This window comes from Chlamydotis macqueenii, chromosome 6 (genome assembly GCF_036417535.1).
Source record: "Chlamydotis macqueenii isolate bChlMac1 chromosome 6, bChlMac1.mat, whole genome shotgun sequence".
In the NCBI taxonomy this organism is placed as follows: Eukaryota; Metazoa; Chordata; class Aves; order Otidiformes; family Otididae; genus Chlamydotis; species Chlamydotis macqueenii.
The window spans coordinates 31,992,942-32,010,291 of record NC_141561.1 but is presented as its reverse complement, the minus strand read 5'-3'; the positions used below and the strand labels follow the sequence as shown (position 1 = coordinate 32,010,291).

At 56.3% G+C, this 17,350-nt stretch overlaps 2 protein-coding genes across 2 annotated transcripts in view; both read left to right on the top strand.

Annotated features, from left to right (window-relative positions):
• LOC147600235 (coiled-coil domain-containing protein 63-like) overlaps nt 1-5,766 on the top strand; it is a 6,768-nt gene extending 1,002 nt beyond the window's left edge. Inside the window, exons 2-11 of the mRNA XM_086751186.1 lie at nt 869-1,032; nt 1,181-1,370; nt 1,832-1,951; nt 2,119-2,300; nt 2,853-3,022; nt 3,496-3,716; nt 4,167-4,241; nt 4,657-4,849; nt 5,262-5,459; nt 5,651-5,766. Of these exons, the coding sequence (XP_086607312.1) occupies nt 869-1,032; nt 1,181-1,370; nt 1,832-1,951; nt 2,119-2,300; nt 2,853-3,022; nt 3,496-3,716; nt 4,167-4,241; nt 4,657-4,849; nt 5,262-5,459; nt 5,651-5,766 (1,629 nt within the window). The remainder of the gene's footprint in view (nt 1-868; nt 1,033-1,180; nt 1,371-1,831; nt 1,952-2,118; nt 2,301-2,852; nt 3,023-3,495; nt 3,717-4,166; nt 4,242-4,656; nt 4,850-5,261; nt 5,460-5,650) is intronic.
• Nucleotides 5,767-6,682: 916 nt separating this feature from the next.
• Nucleotides 6,683-17,294, top strand: LOC147600234 (coiled-coil domain-containing protein 63-like). Its single transcript, XM_086751185.1, has 11 exons — nt 6,683-6,718; nt 12,398-12,561; nt 12,710-12,899; nt 13,360-13,479; nt 13,647-13,828; nt 14,381-14,550; nt 15,024-15,244; nt 15,695-15,769; nt 16,185-16,377; nt 16,790-16,987; nt 17,179-17,294. The coding sequence occupies exons 1-11, from the start codon at nt 6,683-6,685 to the stop codon at nt 17,292-17,294; spliced, it is 1,665 nt and encodes a 554-aa protein (XP_086607311.1).
• The last annotated feature ends 56 nt before the right edge of the window (nt 17,295-17,350 follow it).

Here is a 17,350-nt window from a genome sequence, read left to right as displayed (position 1 = left end):
AGGCTACCTCGTCCCCTTCGCAAGGCGTCTGCAGAGCAACCGGCGGAGTTAGCTGGAAGACATGGGCTCAAAGGTAAAAAGTGAAGCACAATCCAAAGGTGAACTTCTGCACAGGCGCTATGGAGGATCTGCTGTGGGCATCTCACCTGCAGAAATCAACGCCACGGTGCAGTGAGCCGCGCAGGTGCTGTGGAGCCAGGCTTTGTTTTGCCGGCAAGGTGTTGAGTTGCGCTGGGGCTGATTCTGCCTGACCTCCTGTGCCGGGAATGAGGCCGTGGCCTGAGCCTTGGTTGTCGGGGGAGGCAGGGTTGGGGAATATGCCTCAGCTGAGGACACAGGTCATGGTGCATCTGACTGCCACAGCTTCAGTGGAAGTCAGATTTCCCAGTAAGGAGTCCCGTTCCCCCAGCTAGGGTTGCAAGCACTCCCGCTCCGCTCCTGGGCAAAGGCATCTGGGTTCATTCATGTCCCCAGCACGGGTGGTTTTGATTCTGACTCTCGTGGTCCTGGCAGTCATGATGGGTGATAAAAGAGGTGACAACCTGCAGTCATCTGCCTGCCCTGGTTTTGGTTGCTGTTGAGACCTCCTTGCCCTGGGGAGTGCTGGTAGTGTGGGGGTGGGTTCCTCAAGAGCAAAGCACCCAGTGGACTTTGCTCTGAAGCGCATCAGAAAGTGCTCATGGAGTCGGTTTGTGTGGCTCAGTGTTTTAGCTGCTAATGAATATCTTGGGTGGCAGCAAAGAGCTAGAGATGGTGACAAAGAGCTGGAGGTGGCGGCGCCATTGACGCGCTGCCCTGTGTTCAGCTTTCCGGCTGCCGCTGCTGGTTGTGTTTGCTCACGTGACCAAACTCTCCCTCTCTGTGGCAGCGGGGAAGGCCCTCTTGGAAGCAGAAGCTCCAGGAATTCTCTATGAAGGATGAGGAAAAGCTGGCTGAAGCCGAGATCGGGAGGCTGCAGAAGCAGTTTCGGATAGCAGCGGAGAAGAGGAAGTCTTATGGTGCCAACGTGAGGCGTCAAATGCAGGCTCAGGAGTGAGTGCAGCTTTGCTTGGCTGCGTTGTGCTTGGAAAGTTCCCCCCTGTCAAGATCTGGGGACCCTGGCACTGAGATGGGGAGGGGTAAGGACCTGACGTGGCACTGCAGGTGGATGTGCTCAATGTCACTTCTTCCATATCTACAGAAAAGAAATGGAGTCGCTGACTCAAGAACACAAAGACGTGTCACTAATGCTGAGCCAGCTGGGGTCCCTGAGAAATGAGATGCTGGACAACGAGAATTATATGGAGCTCCAGTGCCTTTTGCAGACCAGATACCAGTATGATTCTCTGATCAGAGAGAGAAAAGCCAAGGTAGCTGAGCTGGACAACCAGGTAAGAGCGTCTGAACTGTTTCCTGGCTGAGCATGGTAGAGCAGAGCAGAGCCACAGGGTGAGCCCCGGGGCTGAAACTCCTCGATGTAAAACGCATTGAATTCAGGCCTTGGAATATAATGCTGCCTCCTGGCAAAAGACACATGACCATGAGGGCTGCTGTGCCTTGTTCAACGCCTGCTGAATTTCCCTCCAGAGGCAGCAGCATTTCCTTGGTGGCACAAAAAGAAACCCGTTCCTAGTTCACGTTGCTGGGTGTGCAGGATGGCATCCTTTGGGATTAAAGCTGCTTCTGTAATTGTGAGCTCATTAATGACAGGGTGGCTGTAGTTCAGGTCAACAGCGGGTGTTGTCTTTGGCTAAGTGTCCTGACAAGAGTCCAGAACTAGAGACGCTGATTATACTTCCTTTTTTTTTTCTTTTTTTTTTCTTTTTTTTTTTTTTTCCGTTTGTGTGCACAGATACTAGAGCTGGAAGAAAAGATTGTGAGGCAACACCAGAGAGCAGGAAAGGGGAAGCAAGCGAAGAGTAGCACAGAGCTGCAAAAGCGGATTGAGTCACTGGAGATGTCTCTGAACACCGTAAGCAAACATCTTGCAGGCCATGCAGGCCATGTGCAGGGATAGTGCAGGGCCAACTGAAAATCTGTTGGGCTGTGTTTGTTCCAGACCTGGGCAAGGCCTTTCAGCAGAGACCTGAGCCGCCCAGGCCCGCACCCGCTTCCAGCTTTTTGCTTCCCTCTGCCCAGGTCACGGTCCATTTCGGTACTATCCTGACCAGAAATAACAAGCTGCGAGAAGAGATCGAAAGCCTGCGCATCCAGAAGGCCGTTTTGGACAGCTTCTACGTGAAGCTCCAGAAGGAACTGGATCAGCAGAGGAGAAGGATGAGCACTGCCCTGGAGCACTACACACAAGCCTATGAGCAGCGGTATGTGGCCTTGCAAACCCTCTGTGGCATCCTCAGCAACGGCGGGGATGAGGATGGATATAAAGAGAGACTGATCGCAGCTTCAGAGAGAGGATTCACCATTCTTGTTGAGAGCTGGGTGCTAAGGGTTAGGTGCCTGGTCAGTGCAGGGACACGGGTACCTCCAGAGTGGTTGACTCCACCAATCCCAGGCGTTTCTTGGGATGGGGTGAATTGCCTCCCGCACGGAGCTGTCTCTTTCCTCTGAGTTCCACCTGAGCCCGCACGGGGGGATGCAGCAGTCCTGGAGCAGAGGACAGCCAGCTCCGGTCAAAGTGAGCCTGGCTGGTGCAGCTGGGTGCTGTGTCCCAGTACAAAACACAAAACCCCACCAAGAGTTATGTCCGCTTGCCGCTGGCCTTGGGCCAACACGGCTGCATCCACGTGAGGGCCGGGCAATGTGCAGAGCATCGTGGGGGCTTTGCTGGGTCAGGCACAGAGCTGCGTGGCAATGGCCAGGAATACAAACCCTTGTACCTACACATGGAGTAACCTGCTGCGCTCGGTGTGCAGGACGGAGGCTCTGGCAAACATTTCAGCCCTGAAAAAAAAGCACAGGGAAGAGACGGTGGAGCTGCAGAAGTGGGAGCATCTCCTTGACCAGGAGATGAATCTGAAAGACTTCACGCTCACCAAATTGACAGATCGCTCCGAGTTGGAGGAAGAGGCCAAAAAGGAAAAAGGTATCAGATGAGAGAAACCAGGGGCAACGCATTTGTGTGACCACAAACCAAGAGCCTGCGGGGTTGGCAAGCGGGCTGCTTATAGCACTGCACCCCAAAGGCAGGAGCTCTCCCCTGCCTGCAGGCTCCTTCACCCACCCTTTGCCCTGCGGAAGAAAAGGATGAGCAGTGATAACTGGCTGAGGGCCCCCAAAACCATGTGTCTTGGGGTGCGCGTGGGGGAGGGAGGGATGGGGAGGCAGGCAGCTGCCTCCATGGGCATCCATGGCTCCTTTTATCCTCCTGGGGAGGGATCCGCCTGTGTTTGCCCCATGTCCAAACAGACTGTGAGCTCCTTGCTGAATTTCTGAGTGAAACAAAGACACCTTCTGCCTGCCTGGCCCCGAGCACCCTGCAAAACCCCACAGCACACGCGTGCACACACAGGGGAAGGGCAGGCCAGGCCAGGCTCTCCATCTCCATCTCTTCCTCAGCCTTGAAGGCAGCCCAGCGGGGCAAGCAGAGCCAATGGGAGAGCGTTGAGAGCCGGGAGGTGACTTACAGGCACCTGCTAGAACTGGCAGAGGACGGGGACTTTGACCGGCTGGTGAATGACATGATCGCAAAAGAGGCAAAGAACTTTGCCAGCTTTGTCTATGTCTCTGAGCTGAATGATGAGTTGGACAGGATGCAGCAGAGGATCAAGGACCTCCAGGTCTGTTCCAGGCTCTTCACGCCTCCCCTTTCTCAGCTGGTGCTTTTGGGTTGGGGGTGGGTTTTTCCTCTCCCGTGTGTCCAGCATCACTGCCCGCAGAGGGGAACCCAGCTCACAGCCTGCCGCACGGGTGGGATGAGGGGAATGCAAAGGGCTGGCCAAGAATAGCACTGCAACAGACAGAATGCTGTGTTCGTAGAGCCTAAAATGGCTCAATGCTTCTGCTGTGTACCGGGTCAAAAATACTGCAGTATCCAGGAAGGCCCGGAGCTGCCTTGCCTTGCCTGTTGTGGGGTCATCACCTGGCCTCCCGGCCTGGGGACACTGGTCCCCAGAGGGGTCAAGTGGGATGTCCCTGGTCCCAGGGCAGAGGGATGGTCCCTAGCCTCTCTGAGGTGTGTTTGGTGGCCATTCAGCCAGTGCCCACTCCGTGTTCTTGTGTTTACACAGAACGAAATTGCGGCCCTCGTGACAGAGCGGGAGCGTGCGGAGAGCAGCAGGCTTCCTATCCTGAAGGAGCTGGAGGTACAGCAGTCCAGATCTCTCTCTGCAGGGGCAGCAGACCCCTGTCTGTCCCGTCCTAGGGAGTCTGCTAGTCTGCTCCTGTCAACACTGCCCTGGCCAACAGCTGGAGTGGTGTGAGCAGAAAAAGGCCCTGCATCAGCTTTTGGTGGCCCTGTCTGGGGAGAGATGCCAGTGCATGGCGAGAGGGTGACTGCTGGGCTGCTCCCAGCCCTGGTCCTGCAGCCCCTGGGGCACGGTCTGCGTCATGGGGAGCTTGGGTTCCCCTTCAGAGGGCCTTTCCCCTGCAGACACTGGAGCATCACAGAGTCTCTCCTGGGAGGTCTCCAGTGTCCAGACTGGAACTGGCTGGCACTGGGGTGCCAGGGTGGGGAGAGCAGGGCCCTGGCGTGACACCTACCAAAACCTTTGCTGATAGGCAGAACTACTGGAGAGGACTGAGGAAGCCAACTGGTACGAGGAGAGATGCAAACAGAGCAGCAAAGTCCTGGGCCAGCTCAAATCCAGCATGGAGGCCTTGTGCAAAGGAATGAATTACGACACGAGCAAGATAACGGAGCAGCTGGGAGGAAATGGGCAGATCACGGATCTGAACCTGATGCAGGTTTTGGGTACGTCGCAGCTGCTCCTCTTTCCCTGCCATGTGCCCGGACCTCGTGTGCCCACCAGCCCCTTGCACTGGGATTTAATTGCAGCTGGTTTTGTTTTTTTCTTTTCCCCTGGCTCCTTCCTGCTTGGGTGTTCCCAGTGTGAATGTGGGGTGCCAACTTGCCAGCAAATTTGGGAGCTAACCCGGCTGTATAAACACCACAGCGGACCTCCAAGACCTCTTTCTGGCTCTGGGTGTGGGACCCAGCATCTGGGGAGACAGGCTGCCTGACGCCACTGCCTCAGGGCGCTCAATGGAGTCCCGTGGCCACTGCCGTGATCGCGGAGCGCCGCGTGCTCAGCAAAGAGCCAGGGGTGGGTTTGGGCAGGGCCCTGGTGCAGGGGCCCTGTGGGACGGTGCTCTCTCCCGCCCAGGTCTCGTGGAGCAGGAGACCAACAATCTGCTGCTGCTGGAGTCCGAACTGCGCTACCTCTCAGCTCAAGGCTCGGATGCGGCCCAGCCCTTCGTCAGCCCGCTGCTGGGCAGCACGGGGCTCCTGCGGGCGATGGATCGGGCCCAGCTCTGCCCGCCGGCCCCCTCCCTGGACAGCACCAGCAGCGCCATCGACGCCTGTGAGTGTGTGAGGCAGGAGGGAGGGCCCGCGGCCACACAGCCAGCCAATCCGCAGTTCCCCCGTGGCTGCCTGGCCAATCCCCTGCTGCCCCGTGTCTTCCCCGGCCAGTCCCAAGCAGCCTGCCCCGCCCTGCCGGGTACATAGGGCCCGCAGTGCGGTGGGTGACGGGGTGGCCATTTTCTTGTGCAGTGGAGGTGCCGCTGGACCACGGCCAGCTGCGAGAGCTGATCCTGCAGAGCCGTGATGAGAAACAAGGCACGGCTGCTGGCACAGGCAAGAACGTGAGGAGACGCATGATGGAGTGAGAGCCTGGCCAGGATTAGTTAAATAAACAGTTTAACTCTTTAGCTTCCCCTCTGCTTCTGCTTCTTGAACATCGTTCCATCTTTCTTCTCCTCTGGAAGGAGCCCAATGCCATCTGCAGGCTTCGAAAGCTCCACAGGTGATGCTCTGGCACACCTTTCACCCACCGCTGACAGCAGTGGCAGCCGGGGATAGGAACAGCTGCTCTCCAGCGGGGTGCCATCCCTCTTGCACAACACGATGTGCTTCCTGCAGCCAGGCACTTTGGTGAAGTTCTCACTGACTGGAAGAGGGGCAACGTAACCCCCCATTTTTGAAAACGTAAATAAGGAAGACCTGGGGAACTACATCCTGATCTATCTCACCTCTGTGCCCGGCAAGGTCATGGAGCAGATCCTCCTGGTAACCCTGCTAAGGCACATGGAATATGAGGTGATTACTGACAGCCAACACCGCGTCACTAAGGGCAGAATCGTTCCTGACCAATCTGGTGGCCTTCTAGCACATTGTTACAGCATTGGTGGACAAGGGATGAGCAACTGCCGTCATCTGCCTGGACTCGTGGAAAGCATTTGATGCTGTCCCACATGACATCTTTTCTCTTCACTGGAGAGACGTGGTTTTACAGACAGACCACGTGGTGAATAAGGAATTGGCTGGATGGCTGCACTCAAAAGAATTGTGGTGAGTGGCTCCACGTCCAAGTGGAGAGCTGTGACGTGTTGTGTTCCTCAGGGGTCAGTATTGGGCCCAGCCCTGTTCAACATCTTTGTTGATGACACGGACAGTGGGATAGAGTCCACCCTCAGCAAGTTCACCAACGACACCAAGCTGTGTGGTGCGGCTGACACACTGGAGGGAAGAGATGCCATCCATAGAGACCTTGACAGGCTGGAAAGGTGGGCCCATTATAACCTCATGGCGTTCAACAAGATCAAGTGCAAGGTCCTGAACGTGGGTTGGGGCAATCCCAAGCACAGATATAGGCTGGGTGGAGAATGGATCGAGAGCAGCCCTGAGAAGAAGGACTTGGGTGTGCTAGTGAATGAGAAGCTCAACATGAGCTGGCATTGCGCACTTGCAGCCCAGAAAGCCAACCGTATCCTGGACAGCATCAAAAGAAGCGTGGCCAGCAGGTCAAGCGAGGTGATTCTCTCCCTCAACTCCACCCTGGTGAGACCCCACCTGCAGTACTGCATCCAGCTCTGCAGCCCCCAACATCAGAAGGACACGGACCTGTTGGAGCGGGTCCATAGGAGGCCACAATGATGATCAGAGGGCTGGAGCGCTTCTCCTGTGAGGACAGGCTGAGAGAGTTGGGGCTGTTCAGCCTGGAGAAGAGAAGGCTGTGGGGAGACCTTATAGAGGCCTTCCAGTACCTCAAGGGGGCTTACAAGAAAGTAGAGGAGAAACTCTTTAGCAGGGCCTGTTGTGATAGGACAAGAGGTAATGGTTTTAAACTAAAAGAGGGTAGATTCAGACTAGATCCAAGGACAAAGTTCTTTACACTAAGGGTGGTGGAACACTCGCACAGGTTGCCCAGAGAGGTGGTGGATGCCCCATCCCTGTAGCTGTTCAAGGTTGGGCTGGATGGGGCTTCTGAGCTACCTGATCTGGTTGGAGATGTTCCTGCTCCTTGCAAGAGGGTTGGACTAAATGACCTTTAAAGGTCCCTTCCAACCCTAATTATTCTATAATTCTGTTATATTTGTGCACACCTTTTTGTGCCCCTGCACGCCTTTTGTTTTGCGCCCCTCCCTGTGAGCTTTGCCTTCGCGCTGCTGCCTGTGCCCCTGCCTGCAGACCTCTACCTGCGCATAGTCCACATCCGCTTTGAACTTTTACGGAATCCAGATCAGCTTCATCTCAGGTCCGCAAATATACAGAATCCAACAGTAACAGACTATTAATATCTGGAGGATAATTGGCCATCAACAAGAGTTCAAGAAGTAATTTGTTGCAAGAACAATCAGGACAGGGCCCCTGGCAAGAAGGGGATGAGGTGCATGAAGGAGTGAGAGCCTGGCCAGGATTAGTTAAATGAATGGTTTAACTCTTGAGCAGAGGTGGGGCAGCCGGCTCCCCCACAGGAGGGGAGGCAACTGATTGCTGTGATCTTGCAAAACATCAGTTCCTGAGCGAGTGACAATAACCTGCAAATCCAGCCAGCTTGCAGAAATGGCAAATGGACCAGACTGCTCTGAACAGTCAATTCCTTCTGCAGAGAAGGGCTGCCATGCTGACGGTAAGCTGGGAAGGCAGCTATTGTTGGCATGAAGCTGGCCTGAAATCCTGCTTCAGAAACGTGGCAGGGCCAAGACAGGGTAGTTACTAGGTGACATGTCCTAAATCAACTAAAAAGGTTGCAACTGGCTTTGCAGGGCTGACTTTTCTCCAGGGAGACTGAGGTGGGGAAACCCTGCTGATCCATTTCGGGTTGTTTGTCAGTGCACTTTACCATCCCATACCATCATCTACTTAACTGGGCCTTCATGTCACTGAGCCAGAGGAGAGCAGGTGCTGAATCCAGTTTCTAGGCTGGTGCTGCCATTGCTGTTGGAAGGGGATAGCCCGGAGTGCCCAAACCTCTCCTAGAAAGCCAAAACTGAGGAGACAGAAAGCTTTGGGGCTCTTCCTCACCGCATCACACCAGGATGGACCTGGGCTGCAGTTCCTCCAGGCACGTTTATTTCAGTTGTCCTGCTTTATTTGAGGCTTGTGGGCTCCCTCACAATCTTTCCTCCTGTGCCCAACCCACAGACCAAGTGGCCTTCATTAGATTTGGAAAAGATCAACTGCATGTACCTGGTCAGAACACCTGTACAGCAGTTTAATTAATTGCCTTTAAATGGTAAGTCAAAGTAGTATCCCTGAGTGATCTTCCACAGGCAGATCCTCAGCTGCCTTCAGCCACGTCCAGAGCACGTTCAGCAGGAAGGTGTTCTCAGCCCTGATCAAGAGCATTGCATGGGGGGGTAATCAGGAATGATTAATTGGAAATAGCTCTCCCCAAACAGGCTGTGCCTGCCACACTCTCCTGTGCTGCCCGGCTCTTCCCCCGCTCCCGTTGGGGGGCACGGGGAAGGGACTCCCCCCACGACGCGCTGCTTTCTCAGGCACAAATCACCGTCCCACCCCTCTTCCCAGTGCTCTCCGGCTGGATCTGGCACGGAGAGTTTCCAGCACGGCATCTAGATCTGCCAGCAGACTTCCCTGAGGGAGAAGGGGAGCTGGGAGGGCACAGCAGCAGTTTATAGGCCCGGCCTGGCCGCAGCCAAGCGCCCCGCCGGACGTTGGGAGCTCTCGCATTGCGCACATCCCGCCCCTGAGGCAGACTGCCTCCTGCTTGGCTTTTAGGCTGTAAAATGGCCGTGTTCCTCCCAAACCGCCGAGGAACGAGCAGCCTTGCTACAAGTGTTACTTTGAGCGGCCCGAGCCGCCGCTCTCCTCCCCCTGAGCCCGGCCCCCGCCCCAGCCGCCCTTCCTCTCCCCGGGGCCCGGCCCCCGCCGACGGGGCCAGGCCTCCCGCCGAGGCTCAGGCTGCCCAGCCCGGCCCCCGGGCAGCTGGTGCGCTCCGAGCGGGCGTTTCTGACCAGCACAATCCTTTCTCTCCCCCCGAGCTCAGAAGTCCCATCGCCGTCCCGAAGCGGAGGCTGTCAGCGCAGGCTTCCTCTGGCTGGGAAGCGTTTAAAACGAGGGGCCTGGAAAAACATGCACCTTAGCAAAGACAGGTAGCTTGGTGCCAGCAGTGCAGAAGAAACCCAGCTGCAGGAAATCGTTCTGACAGTTTCCTCTTCCAGTGAAGAGCTGCTACAGCTGTCATGCCTCTGCACAGGAACCGAGGAGGCAGCAAACCCACTCCTCTGCCCTTACTGAACACCCGTTACTCATTAAACTTGGAGCCCTGGGCCTTTACAGAGACCTCCCTGTCCCATCCTGCTGCCCGGCGGCCATTGCTGCTGTGCCCGCAGGCTGTCAGGAAAGACAGAGCCAGAGGGGGAAACCAGCTACTTGTGTGCTCTTCTGCTGTCTCCAATGAGGGACGCGCCTTTCTGCGCCACCCTGCAGATCTGCGGTGTGAGGAGGGTGTCCTGCTGCGTGCTTGTAGGCTGCCTGGAATAGTTGGCTCTCATTTTGTTGAGATTTTAAGTGTTAAATAAGGAAAACAGGATCGGAGGTTCACAGTGTTGCTTCAGATGCTGGGCATGAGCGGCTTCTCTCCCTGAAGGGTGCCTGCCTGTCCTGGTTTTGTGCAGGGGGGGCTACAGTGGCAGCTTCTGTGAGAAGCTGCTGGAAGTTTCCCCGCTGGTGGAGCTGGCTGGGTCTAGGGCAGACCCACGGCTGACCAGGGCCAAGCTCACTGGTGACAGTGGTAAAGCCTTTGTGATAACGTATTTAAGAAAGGGAAAACTAAAAAAAAAAAAAAAGAAGCGGCAAAGGGCGGCGGGGTAGCTTGGTCTGGAGCAGGGCTACGCTACAACAGTTCTTTTGGTGCCCAGCGTGGGGCCGTGGCATGAGGGATAGAGATATTATTAACTGGGAGCCATAATGGGCCAAACCCAGGCTGAACTGAGCCACAGAGTGAAATGATTGTGGGGAATGAATGCTGCTCTGACTGTGGTGAAGGGATGGAGGGCTGGATGGTGTGTAAATTGTCCACTTTTCACTTGATGTTGTGATGATATTATTTTTATTTCAGTGTGGGGAATTATTTTTTGTTGAGGTGTCTACATTTTAATAATAATTCATAAATACGAGACTTGCAGAGGCGAGGGGTAGAATGTGCTGGTTTTGTGCAACGGGGGGTCCACAGCGGCAGCTTTTGTGAGAAGCTGCTGAAGTTTCCCCTTTGTCTGGCGAGGGGCAGGCAGACAGCTGGCCAAACAGCTGGCCATGGCCCAGCTCATTGGCGAAAGGGACAACGCCTCTGGGATAACGTATCAGAACAAACGGTGCCAAAGACCCAGGTTATGGGACAGTCCAAACACTGCCAAGGGAAGCAGGAACCGGTCACGTGAGGGTTTCTGCTTGCTGTGGCCATGTGGTCAGGGAAACAGCAGAGCACACGCTTCAGGGCTGGTTCTGGGGCACGCAAACCCCTTTGGTCCATGTAGTGTGAGCTCCCAGCACTCCCCATGGGGCGAGCGGGCGTACCCGGGCCACCCCCTCATCCTTCTTGGTGACGGTCCCCGTGGAGAACCTGTTCACCCTCCACTGTGATGTCACTGTAGTGGCAAGCGGGCCAGTGCCTGTTCCACAGAGTCTGGAGCAGTGCCGGGCGCAGGACAGAGCAGGAGCAGGCTCCCTGCCAGGCTCTGGCCTCTCCTGCTCTTCCCACTGGCAACGGGGAGTGTTCCTCAGGAATACCCGACTGACACCGCGGTCTCGTCCCTGACTGGAGGGGAATCGCAGAACCCTGCGGCGAGGTGAGCAGCGTCAGGAGGAACAGCGGAGCCCGGGTGGTCTGCAGTGGGGCTGTGGGAGGAGCAGCTTTGGGGTGAGGGATGCGGGGCCAGCCCCGTGCCCTCTCTGGGTGGAACAGCTCAAACCATCTGTTCTTTCCGTGCTTCTACACCCCGTAAGAGGAGGGTGTTTCGCCATGACACTACTGCATGTGCTGTGCTTTTATTCACTGCGCTGCCATCTGTGATGGTTTCCTCATGTCCCAAACAGGCGAGCAGGTGCTGAGGAACGGTTAGGGGGACGCAACCAGTCCCTTACTTGGGTTTCATTTCTCGCCTTGGCAGGCAGGCCTGGCACTGCGGAGGCTACCTCGTCCCCTTCGCAAGGCGTCTGCAGAGCAACCGGCGGAGTTAGCTGGAAGACATGGGCTCAAAGGTAAAAAGTGAAGCACAATCCAAAGGTGAACTTCTGCACAGGCGCTATGGAGGATCTGCTGTGGGCATCTCACCTGCAGAAATCAACGCCACGGTGCAGTGAGCCGCGCAGGTGCTGTGGAGCCAGGCTTTGTTTTGCCGGCAAGGTGTTGAGTTGCGCTGGGGCTGATTCTGCCTGACCTCCTGTGCCGGGAATGAGGCCGTGGCCTGAGCCTTGGTTGTCGGGGGAGGCAGGGTTGGGGAATATGGCTCAGCTGAGGACACAGGTCATGGTGCATCTGACTGCCACAGCTTCAGTGGAAGTCAGATTTCCCAGTAAGGAGTCCCGTTCCCCCAGCTAGGGTTGCAAGCACTCCCGCTCCGCTCCTGGGCAAAGGCATCTGGGTTCATTCATGTCCCCAGCACGGGTGGTTTTGATTCTGACTCTCGTGGTCCTGGCAGTCATGATGGGTGATAAAAGAGGTGACAACCTGCAGTCATCTGCCTGCCCTGGTTTTGGTTGCTGTTGAGACCTCCTTGCCCTGGGGAGTGCTGGTAGTGTGGGGGTGGGTTCCTCAAGAGCAAAGCACCCAGTGGACTTTGCTCTGAAGCGCATCAGAAAGTGCTCATGGAGTCGGTTTGTGTGGCTCAGTGTTTTAGCTGCTAATGAATATCTTGGGTGGCAGCAAAGAGCTAGAGATGGTGACAAAGAGCTGGAGGTGGCGGCGCCATTGACGCGCTGCCCTGTGTTCAGCTTTCCGGCTGCCGCTGCTGGTTGTGTTTGCTCACGTGACCAAACTCTCCCTCTCTGTGGCAGCGGGGAAGGCCCTCTTGGAAGCAGAAGCTCCAGGAATTCTCTATGAAGGATGAGGAAAAGCTGGCTGAAGCCGAGATCGGGAGGCTGCAGAAGCAGTTTCGGATAGCAGCGGAGAAGAGGAAGTCTTATGGTGCCAACGTGAGGCGTCAAATGCAGGCTCAGGAGTGAGTGCAGCTTTGCTTGGCTGCGTTGTGCTTGGAAAGTTCCCCCCTGTCAAGATCTGGGGACCCTGGCACTGAGATGGGGAGGGGTAAGGACCTGACGTGGCACTGCAGGTGGATGTGCTCAATGTCACTTCTTCCATATCTACAGAAAAGAAATGGAGTCGCTGACTCAAGAACACAAAGACGTGTCACTAATGCTGAGCCAGCTGGGGTCCCTGAGAAATGAGATGCTGGACAACGAGAATTATATGGAGCTCCAGTGCCTTTTGCAGACCAGATACCAGTATGATTCTCTGATCAGAGAGAGAAAAGCCAAGGTAGCTGAGCTGGACAACCAGGTAAGAGCGTCTGAACTGTTTCCTGGCTGAGCATGGTAGAGCAGAGCAGAGCCACAGGGTGAGCCCCGGGGCTGAAACTCCTCGATGTAAAACGCATTGAATTCAGGCCTTGGAATATAATGCTGCCTCCTGGCAAAAGACACATGACCATGAGGGCTGCTGTGCCTTGTTCAACGCCTGCTGAATTTCCCTCCAGAGGCAGCAGCATTTCCTTGGTGGCACAAAAAGAAACCCGTTCCTAGTTCACGTTGCTGGGTGTGCAGGATGGCATCCTTTGGGATTAAAGCTGCTTCTGTAATTGTGAGCTCATTAATGACAGGGTGGCTGTAGTTCAGGTCAACAGCGGGTGTTGTCTTTGGCTAAGTGTCCTGACAAGAGTCCAGAACTAGAGACGCTGATTATACTTCCTTTTTTTTTCTTTTTTTTTTCTTTTTTTTTTTTTTTCCGTTTGTGTGCACAGATACTAGAGCTGGAAGAAAAGATTGTGAGGCAACACCAGAGAGCAGGAAAGGGGAAGCAAGCGAAGAGTAGCACAGAGCTGCAAAAGCGGATTGAGTCACTGGAGATGTCTCTGAACACCGTAAGCAAACATCTTGCAGGCCATGCAGGCCATGTGCAGGGATAGTGCAGGGCCAACTGAAAATCTGTTGGGCTGTGTTTGTTCCAGACCTGGGCAAGGCCTTTCAGCAGAGACCTGAGCCGCCCAGGCCCGCACCCGCTTCCAGCTTTTTGCTTCCCTCTGCCCAGGTCACGGTCCATTTCGGTACTATCCTGACCAGAAATAACAAGCTGCGAGAAGAGATCGAAAGCCTGCGCATCCAGAAGGCCGTTTTGGACAGCTTCTACGTGAAGCTCCAGAAGGAACTGGATCAGCAGAGGAGAAGGATGAGCACTGCCCTGGAGCACTACACACAAGCCTATGAGCAGCGGTATGTGGCCTTGCAAACCCTCTGTGGCATCCTCAGCAACGGCGGGGATGAGGATGGATATAAAGAGAGACTGATTGCAGCTTCAGAGAGAGGATTCACCATTCTTGTTGAGAGCTGGGTGCTAAGGGTTAGGTGCCTGGTCAGTGCAGGGACACGGGTACCTCCAGAGTGGTTGACTCCACCAATCCCAGGCGTTTCTTGGGATGGGGTGAATTGCCTCCCGCACGGAGCTGTCTCTTTCCTCTGAGTTCCACCTGAGCCCGCACGGGGGGATGCAGCAGTCCTGGAGCAGAGGACAGCCAGCTCCGGTCAAAGTGAGCCTGGCTGGTGCAGCTGGGTGCTGTGTCCCAGTACAAAACACAAAACCCCACCAAGAGTTATGTCCGCTTGCCGCTGGCCTTGGGCCAACACGGCTGCATCCACGTGAGGGCCGGGCAATGTGCAGAGCATCGTGGGGGCTTTGCTGGGTCAGGCACAGAGCTGCGTGGCAATGGCCAGGAATACAAACCCTTGTACCTACACATGGAGTAACCTGCTGCGCTCGGTGTGCAGGACGGAGGCTCTGGCAAACATTTCAGCCCTGAAAAAAAAGCACAGGGAAGAGACGGTGGAGCTGCAGAAGTGGGAGCATCTCCTTGACCAGGAGATGAATCTGAAAGACTTCACGCTCACCAAATTGACAGATCGCTCCGAGTTGGAGGAAGAGGCCAAAAAGGAAAAAGGTATCAGATGAGAGAAACCAGGGGCAACGCATTTGTGTGACCACAAACCAAGAGCCTGCGGGGTTGGCAAGCGGGCTGCTTATAGCACTGCACCCCAAAGGCAGGAGCTCTCCCCTGCCTGCAGGCTCCTTCACCCACCCTTTGCCCTGCGGAAGAAAAGGATGAGCAGTGATAACTGGCTGAGGGCCCCCAAAACCATGTGTCTTGGGGTGCGCGTGGGGGAGGGAGGGATGGGGAGGCAGGCAGCTGCCTCCATGGGCATCCATGGCTCCTTTTTTCCTCCTGGGGAGGGATCCGCCTGTGTTTGCCCCATGTCCAAACAGACTGTGAGCTCCTTGCTGAATTTCTGAGTGAAACAAAGACACCTTCTGCCTGCCTGGCCCCGAGCACCCTGCAAAACCCCACAGCACACGCGTGCACACACAGGGGAAGGGCAGGCCAGGCCAGGCTCTCCATCTCCATCTCTTCCTCAGCCTTGAAGGCAGCCCAGCGGGGCAAGCAGAGCCAATGGGAGAGCGTTGAGAGCCGGGAGGTGACTTACAGGCACCTGCTAGAACTGGCAGAGGACGGGGACTTTGACCGGCTGGTGAATGACATGATCGCAAAAGAGGCAAAGAACTTTGCCAGCTTTGTCTATGTCTCTGAGCTGAATGATGAGTTGGACAGGATGCAGCAGAGGATCAAGGACCTCCAGGTCTGTTCCAGGCTCTTCACGCCTCCCCTTTCTCAGCTGGTGCTTTTGGGTTGGGGGTGGGTTTTTCCTCTCCCGTGTGTCCAGCATCACTGCCCGCAGAGGGGAACCCAGCTCACAGCCTGCCGCACGGGTGGGATGAGGGGAATGCAAAGGGCTGGCCAAGAATAGCACTGCAACAGACAGAATGCTGTGTTCGTAGAGCCTAAAATGGCTCAATGCTTCTGCTGTGTACCGGGTCAAAAATACTGCAGTATCCAGGAAGGCCCGGAGCTGCCTTGCCTTGCCTGTTGTGGGGTCATCACCTGGCCTCCCGGCCTGGGGACACTGGTCCCCAGAGGGGTCAAGTGGGATGTCCCTGGTCCCAGGGCAGAGGGATGGTCCCTAGCCTCTCTGAGGTGTGTTTGGTGGCCATTCAGCCAGTGCCCACTCCGTGTTCTTGTGTTTACACAGAACGAAATTGCGGCCCTCGTGACAGAGCGGGAGCGTGCGGAGAGCAGCAGGCTTCCTATCCTGAAGGAGCTGGAGGTACAGCAGTCCAGATCTCTCTCTGCAGGGGCAGCAGACCCCTGTCTGTCCCGTCCTAGGGAGTCTGCTAGTCTGCTCCTGTCAACACTGCCCTGGCCAACAGCTGGAGTGGTGTGAGCAGAAAAAGGCCCTGCATCAGCTTTTGGTGGCCCTGTCTGGGGAGAGATGCCAGTGCATGGCGAGAGGGTGACTGCTGGGCTGCTCCCAGCCCTGGTCCTGCAGCCCCTGGGGCACGGTCTGCGTCATGGGGAGCTTGGGTTCCCCTTCAGAGGGCCTTTCCCCTGCAGACACTGGAGCATCACAGAGTCTCTCCTGGGAGGTCTCCAGTGTCCAGACTGGAACTGGCTGGCACTGGGGTGCCAGGGTGGGGAGAGCAGGGCCCTGGCGTGACACCTACCAAAACCTTTGCTGATAGGCAGAACTACTGGAGAGGACTGAGGAAGCCAACTGGTACGAGGAGAGATGCAAACAGAGCAGCAAAGTCCTGGGCCAGCTCAAATCCAGCATGGAGGCCTTGTGCAAAGGAATGAATTACGACACGAGCAAGATAACGGAGCAGCTGGGAGGAAATGGGCAGATCACGGATCTGAACCTGATGCAGGTTTTGGGTACGTCGCAGCTGCTCCTCTTTCCCTGCCATGTGCCCGGACCTCGTGTGCCCACCAGCCCCTTGCACTGGGATTTAATTGCAGCTGGTTTTGTTTTTTTCTTTTCCCCTGGCTCCTTCCTGCTTGGGTGTTCCCAGTGTGAATGTGGGGTGCCAACTTGCCAGCAAATTTGGGAGCTAACCCGGCTGTATAAACACCACAGCGGACCTCCAAGACCTCTTTCTGGCTCTGGGTGTGGGACCCAGCATCTGGGGAGACAGGCTGCCTGACGCCACTGCCTCAGGGCGCTCAATGGAGTCCCGTGGCCACTGCCGTGATCGCGGAGCGCCGCGTGCTCAGCAAAGAGCCAGGGGTGGGTTTGGGCAGGGCCCTGGTGCAGGGGCCCTGTGGGACGGTGCTCTCTCCCGCCCAGGTCTCGTGGAGCAGGAGACCAACAATCTGCTGCTGCTGGAGTCCGAACTGCGCTACCTCTCAGCTCAAGGCTCGGATGCGGCCCAGCCCTTCGTCAGCCCGCTGCTGGGCAGCACGGGGCTCCTGCGGGCGATGGATCGGGCCCAGCTCTGCCCGCCGGCCCCCTCCCTGGACAGCACCAGCAGCGCCATCGACGCCTGTGAGTGTGTGAGGCAGGAGGGAGGGCCCGCGGCCACACAGCCAGCCAATCCGCAGTTCCCCCGTGGCTGCCTGGCCAATCCCCTGCTGCCCCGTGTCTTCCCCGGCCAGTCCCAAGCAGCCTGCCCCGCCCTGCCGGGTACATAGGGCCCGCAGTGCGGTGGGTGACGGGGTGGCCATTTTCTTGTGCAGTGGAGGTGCCGCTGGACCACGGCCAGCTGCGAGAGCTGATCCTGCAGAGCCGTGATGAGAAACAAGGCACGGCTGCTGGCACAGGCAAGAACGTGAGGAGACGCATGATGGAGTGAGAGCCTGGCCAGGATTAGTTAAATAAACAGTTTAACTCTTTAGCTTCCCCTCTGCT

Coding starts and splice junctions, on each gene's coding strand:
- LOC147600234 (XM_086751185.1), top strand. CDS start 6,683: ATGGCGTTCAACAAGATCAAGTGCAAGGTCCTGAAC. Junction 13,829..14,380: donor ACACAAGCCTATGAGCAGCG/GTATGTGGCCTT, acceptor CTCGGTGTGCAG/GACGGAGGCTCTGGCAAACA. Junction 15,770..16,184: donor CTATCCTGAAGGAGCTGGAG/GTACAGCAGTCC, acceptor CTTTGCTGATAG/GCAGAACTACTGGAGAGGAC.